Consider the following 6,420-nt stretch of genomic DNA (forward strand, 5'->3'; position numbering starts at 1 on the left):
GATACGATTCGCGACTATCTTTTTTATGAACACCTACTATTAAAGCAACACCCGTATAAACAGAAAAAAGTCGCAATATACTTAGACGGCTAGACCCATAACGGAGACACCGCCATACGCCTAGCAATTTAAAACCACATTTAATTCCAAAATACTTTGTATATTGTACGTCTTGTAACTTGTAAGTCAAGAGTCAAAACTTGACCCATGAATCCCAAATTCCCAACTACTTACGGAGTAGAACTTAGAAGAAGTCAAGAAGAAATCTCTTTCTCAAATACTCATACTTCATTTGGAGTATATGATACGAGTATTATAGACTTTTATATAAGGCGGTCTTACACAAAAGATCACTTTAATGTCTGTATAAATTAAACAACATAACCAATTAATTAAGCACTTAAATCAATTTGTTAAGCATTTAAATCAATTACTCCCTCCGTCTCTTTTTTTCTTTACGTTTTCCTTTTTGGGTATTTCAAAATGTTTTTTACATTTCCTTTTATATTATCATATAAATGACTTAGTATTATCTATCAAAATTTGTGTCCAATTATTATTTTAACCAATTAAATTCATTGTGTCATTTAATCTCTCACACTTTTTATTGGGACATTAAAATTTTCTCATTTCCCAATATCAAAATTTTGATAAAAGTGAAAACATTATAAATAAACGTAATTTATCTTGTTAAAATAAAAAATTTGAGGAATCTCGATGTAAATTAATTAATCGTTAAAATGCGTGAAAAATACCAAGCGTAAAGAACAAAAAGAGACAGATGGAGTAGTTAAGTAATATAACTAATTAGTTAAGCACTAAAACTAATTAGCTTAACTAATTAGTTAAGCAATGAAACCACTTAATTAAACAATATAACCAAATAGTTAAGCAATATAACCAATTAGTCAAGTAATCAAAGTGGTTTTGACGGTAAGACGGTGTTACACAAAAGTTGTCGCACAATTATTTAGCTACTTTTGTCAATGTATGATTTCAAACATTAATATGTTCAGTTATAGGTAAATAAAAATTATAAAAAGTTGATATTTAAATACGGAGTAATATATATTGAGACGAATCTAACAAGACCCCACACGGCTATATTTTTTTTATTAAGTATAAATATATCACAAAAGGTAGTCAAAGAAAGTTGTGTAAATAGTGTCTAAAACTCAAATGTGTCATGTAAAGAAGAATTGAGAAAATATATTCTATTAAAATGTTTCTTTTTTTAAGAAACCTAGCTCCTAATCAAATCTTATGTCAGCAAATTGACATGTTTATGGCCCTGTTTGGTGATTAGCGGTTAGTAGTTAGTTGTTTGAATAAGCTAGTCAATGTGGTAAATTCACGTTAAAATCCCAATCCTCTAATGAAAAAAAAGCTGCTCTCAGCTACTTTTTGGATTTAGAGGTTTGAGAAGAATCAACTATTCCAAACCTCTAACAACCAAACACTCCAATTAGAGGTTTTGAAAGGTCAAACCTCTAAATTGCTTCAATCCTCTAATTTTCTACCGAACCTCTAACAACCAAACACCACCTATATCCTTATAATCAGGGGTGGACACGAGCCGAACTCTAATAGGCTCGGCTTGGTTTATTTATTTTTTCCAAGTTCGAACTCGAGCTCGAACTTACCTCGAGCTTTCAAATCCTTATCGATCTAGGTTTGATAAGAATTCTTCGAGTTCGAGCCGAGTTTTAAGCTTGTTCGAGCTTTCACTACTACAGAAATGTCATTTAATAGCGTTTATTTAATAGCGCTTTTGCCTCTTCAGCTATCAAAAATTTAAAAAACAACATATTATAGCGCTTATCTAAAAAGCGCTGTGATATGTTCACATATTATAGCGTTTAGATCTTCTGCGCTATCATATTACCCGTTTATTATAGTAAAAAAGACTTCCCGTTTATTATAGGGAACAAAATGTTAAAACGAGTAAAAAGTTAACCACCTAACTCTTTCTCTCCTCGGATTCTCTTCAGTCAATCTGCAAAACCTCAAAACCCCAAAAGTCTCAATGGACGCCGAAACCCTCCTACCAAAGTCCTTCACACGGCGACGAGTTCCTTCAGGCGGCGGCGATTTATTTCAGATGGCGGCGTTTTCTCTCGCCCTGCGCCCTACGATGCTTCTTCTCACTACGAAATTGAATTTTAAGGTAATTCATCCACAAAATTTGCGGAATTTGTTGATTATGTTTGGTTTAATTTTGATTGGGTTAATTATGGGCTATGGGTTTTTGTTCCTCTGAATTGGTATACCTAGGTAGTGAGCATTTAGATTGTAATTGGGTTTTGATTCTTAATTTTGATAATAGGTTGTCGAATTATTTGATTTCATGATTGCATTGGAGCAAAACTTATGGCTACCATAATCCATTAATCAATTCACTCATGTCATTCCATGTAAATTAAACACTGTAAGAAGATGAAATCTGTAATAACTATTACAAAGTTAACCCAACTTGTATAACTATTACAAAGTTAACAAAATTTATGCTTTTTGACTTGCCAAATTTAGAGAGCATCTATGATCGGCAAGTACTGAGTTGCCCGTCTTTGCTTAGATTTGAGGTGTTTAATTGTAAAAAACTCAAGCTTCTTGAGGTCTTGGTGGGACGACAAAATTGTATTATTGAGATTGTAGGAGAGAAAGAATGGACTGATAAAGTGATTGAGTATGGTCCAAGCTCACATTTAAATATACTGAAGCATTAGTTCCTGCAGTGCTATCTACTCCTATGTAAGATTTTTAGTGCTTGTTTGTTATAATTTATGCAGTTTATTGCCTGAAGCATCAGTAGGTCGGAATTGTCTAAATTTGAGGGTTTTGAATTTTAGGTGTTCTTGTGTTGGGTTGCTTGAGGAGGCAGAGATTGTGGATGTTACATACTATTATGCTTAGGTATCTCGCATCGCCTGGAAGCTCACCAGGTTGTAAAACTAGGAGCTTTTTAACCATTGTCTACAATTTCTTATTTTAAAAGGCTGAAATTTTGAAAGTAAGATTCTTTTTTTTTGTCAACTAATAAGAGTTTTTTTAATTATAATATTGTGCTTCTGCGGTTGCTAATAAGTTAAAGAGACTCTCAAGAGCTAGGGGCTTGACAAAGTACAAAACCTATAGGATTGTTACAATGAGTGCTGAATTGTTGTTTGAATTTTAATGATATTTTGGAAGTAGGACATCAGAATTGGAACTACAAATTTAGGAAATTTTCCATAATGAAAATGGGAGGGGGTGGAAATTTTCAGGCATACTATTATGCAAAAAGTTTTTAATTGCTGATAGACTTTATTGGTGTTGATTTTGTTCTGAAAAAATGTTCTTACTTTATCAGGTTGATCTAACAATGTGTTCTGATGCAGGTTATTGACTATTGTAGCTCATATTGGTGGTATAATATTTGTTAAAGTAGTATCTGGATTGTTGGAAAAATGGGTTCAGAAGGTCCTGCACCGTCAGCAGTAACAGACTAACAGTTCATGTTAAGAAGTTTCATGGAGTTGCTGAAAATCCGACAGAGACAATTGTGCGTAATCTGAAAGAATACATGGAGAAGAAGGGTTTACCAAAAGGGCTGGCTTTAGGGAGCTGCAATGTTCTTGAAACTGCAGGACTTGGGGCATTTGCTCCTCTTCATCAGACGCTGCCATCTGCCATTAATAGGAATGATTCAGAATTGCCAAATTCTGGGACTGTTATTTGGGTCAGTTGCTCAATACTTTCTTCTTCACAGTTTGTTGAATAAAATTTGATGCAAAATAGTTAAATAGTTGTATGGGATTCTCTCTACTTTAAATTTCTGGCATTTGTTGCACCAAAAGCTGAATCATCTTATGTTATTATAAGTTGCTGTTGATTCTATACCAACTGGGAGTTTGCCTGTGTGATAGGTGGAAATCATACTTTGAGTAATCTTTTACCCTTCACTTGCTGAATACGTTTTATGGTACTTTCGCTATGCCATATCGCATGCTTAGATAGTGATACCAATCAATTAGAACCCACGATTTGGTGGGAGCTTGCCAGTGTTCGGACACATTATATTTCAGTGTCAGCACTATAAAAAAAGCGTTTCTACACTTGGGGTAGGAGGAGCAGCAAAATATGTTTGTGGTTCAATGTGAACTTAGTTACCTTATATAATGATTGGAACTAAAAATTGGAACTAGGACATCAGAATTGGACATGCTGAATTGTTGTTTGAATTTTAATGATATTTTGGAAGTAGGACGTCAGAATTGGAACTACAAATTTAGGAAGATGGGAGATTTTGCATTCTAAAGTTGGAGGTTAATACATAGCTTCAATTAAGAAGTATGTATACTTCGTTTTTGTTTTGTCATAAGTTATTATGTTTTTTCCATAAGTTTGAGATTTTTCATGATTGAAGACATCCTAGCCAATAGAGGATTGAGAAGATCCAATAATATTCTTTTTTATATTCCTAATGGTTTTGTTTCTTAATGTAACTATGTTTTTCTAGGTATGCAGAGATCGTATAATTCAGGAGGAGTTCAATTCTCTAAGCCTTTCTAAGTTGCAGAAGTATTTGACAGATGAGGAATACAGGTAGGTGACATTTTTATTGTCATATGTCAGTATTGTTTTACTTATCTTTGGTTGAAGTCTACACTTATATTAATATGGAAATAGATAGTCTCTCTCCCCGTCAGTTTTGCTCAGGTTTTCTTCTGGGAAATATGCTTTTTGTCCCTGCTACAATATGGCTCTTGGGTTTTATATCTTGTTGCGAGATGTAGACCAATTTGGTGCTAACTATAACAGTTTTGCTGGCCGGCCAGTGGTAGCTCCTCATTCTCTTTGGAATATATTGCGATGTGGTTGTTGTGGGACTGAATCTAAATGTGTAAACTTCATCTTGGCAGAGAGATAGATGAAGATATATCTCGACTAAAGACTAGTTCTCAGCTTACTAGCTGATCTTGGCTGCAATTGATCAATCTTGTTCGAGGATCTCATAAATTAAATCTCCCAGTTTGGGGCTGCAGAGCTACATGCGGTCTCTTCCTTCATAGGCGGGATTGCGTCACATGAAGTGATAAAGGTATGCTATATTTATCAAGATTTTATTGTTTTATTCTGTTTTATTGTCAAGATCCATAGCGCCTAAGAGTTGGATTAACACTTGCAAAATACTTAGTGTGGTAGCTAGTGATTAGTGGCTTCCTTGGACATGCAACACTTTAGAGATTCATTAATAGTACGCATTCCCTGTAAAGATCTCCACAACTTAAGAACCGGCTATGTACTATACTTTTCACTTATGGCTTCTGATGTCAAAGGAACAATCTTATTCTGTAATGGTACTCGGACCATCTTCATCTTTGTCACTTTTGTCTGAGTAAACAAAATGGAAGGGCTACGAGTCTGATTTGATGAACAAGACTTCTTTTGCCTTCACTTATTGGTAGACTAGATTCCTTTGCTTGGACTACTACTGTCTTGTGTAACTGTTTACTTTGTCCTACATCTGACATCCCAGATGAACCTCTTGGTTTTTGAGTCAGATTTTTCATGGCATCCATCTCGGATCCATCTCCGTAGCTTCAATTGATAATATATCAGCAAGGAATTATCTGTAATTCTTTTCCAAAAACATCATAATCTATTACTATAATGTGAAGTTCAATTTTTTTTCATGTATGGCACTTATTGTTTATGGTAATACTAATTCTTTCGGGTTTTTCCTTTCTATATATGTATGAATTATTATACCCCATTGTTTCGCAGTACTTTTCAGATTGTCAGTTTCCAAGTTATGACAAGGAGCAGATTGACTAAGTAAGAACCGAATGGGTGCGCCATGTTGTTCAACAATTGTATAATAGCTAGGTTATGTTGAAGGAACAAAAAAAATAAGACTCTATTAATTAATGTATTTTACGTAGTTTAATGTTTAGAATTTTATTTTAGATCTATGTAATCGGTTTTATTAGGGTTACAATTGCAAAAATTCTTTTAATTCAGGTTTGGAAATTAATTTTCAACTATTTACTATTCTTCAATATATGGTGTTATTTTGTGGCAAAAAATGAGATACTTTTCAGGTATATAATAAATATAAAAAAAATAATAATAATAACTTTGATAGCGCTCTATATACATCTGCTATTAGAAAATAATTTAAAAATTGGCGGTAAACCTTTAATAGCGTTTCTTTAATAGCGCTTATAAAGTGCTATGAAAGAAAAATTTGAATTATCCTAATATTACATATGACAGCGCTTTTGAAAAGCGCTATTAAAGGTACCTTTTACTTTTAATAGCGGAGCCAACAACAGCGCTTCAAGAAGCGTTGTTAAAAGCATTATTAAGCGCTATTAAAAGCATTTTCTGTCGTAGTGTTTGAATCGATAAATTGATAAACCATATTCTACCAACAGG

The 6,420-nt window shown here is 33.6% G+C and overlaps 1 protein-coding gene across 14 annotated transcripts; it reads left to right on the forward strand.

Annotated features, from left to right (window-relative positions):
• Positions 1 to 1,740: 1,740 nt before the first annotated feature.
• LOC130468006 (uncharacterized) lies at positions 1,741 to 6,041 on the forward strand. 14 transcript variants are annotated; one of them, XR_008928249.1, is made up of 6 exons: positions 1,741 to 2,167; positions 2,850 to 3,010; positions 3,378 to 3,718; positions 4,499 to 4,819; positions 4,902 to 5,080; positions 5,767 to 6,041. XR_008928249.1 is itself a non-coding variant. In XM_056837303.1 (4 exons), exons 2-4 carry the CDS (start codon positions 3,563 to 3,565, stop codon positions 4,789 to 4,791), a joined length of 345 nt encoding a protein of 114 aa, XP_056693281.1. In that variant the 5' UTR covers positions 1,745 to 2,167; positions 3,378 to 3,562; the 3' UTR covers positions 4,792 to 4,895. The 14 variants fall into 14 exon arrangements, 3 of the variants coding, with proteins under 3 accessions (XP_056693281.1, XP_056693282.1, XP_056693280.1); XR_008928248.1 differs by having other exon boundaries at positions 1,743 to 2,167; positions 2,850 to 2,942; XR_008928251.1 differs by having other exon boundaries at positions 1,743 to 2,167; positions 2,850 to 2,913.
• The last annotated feature ends 379 nt before the right edge of the window (positions 6,042 to 6,420 follow it).

The sequence above is a fragment of the Spinacia oleracea genome, chromosome 2 (assembly GCF_020520425.1).
Source record: "Spinacia oleracea cultivar Varoflay chromosome 2, BTI_SOV_V1, whole genome shotgun sequence".
NCBI classification, from domain to species: Eukaryota; Viridiplantae; Streptophyta; class Magnoliopsida; order Caryophyllales; family Amaranthaceae; genus Spinacia; species Spinacia oleracea.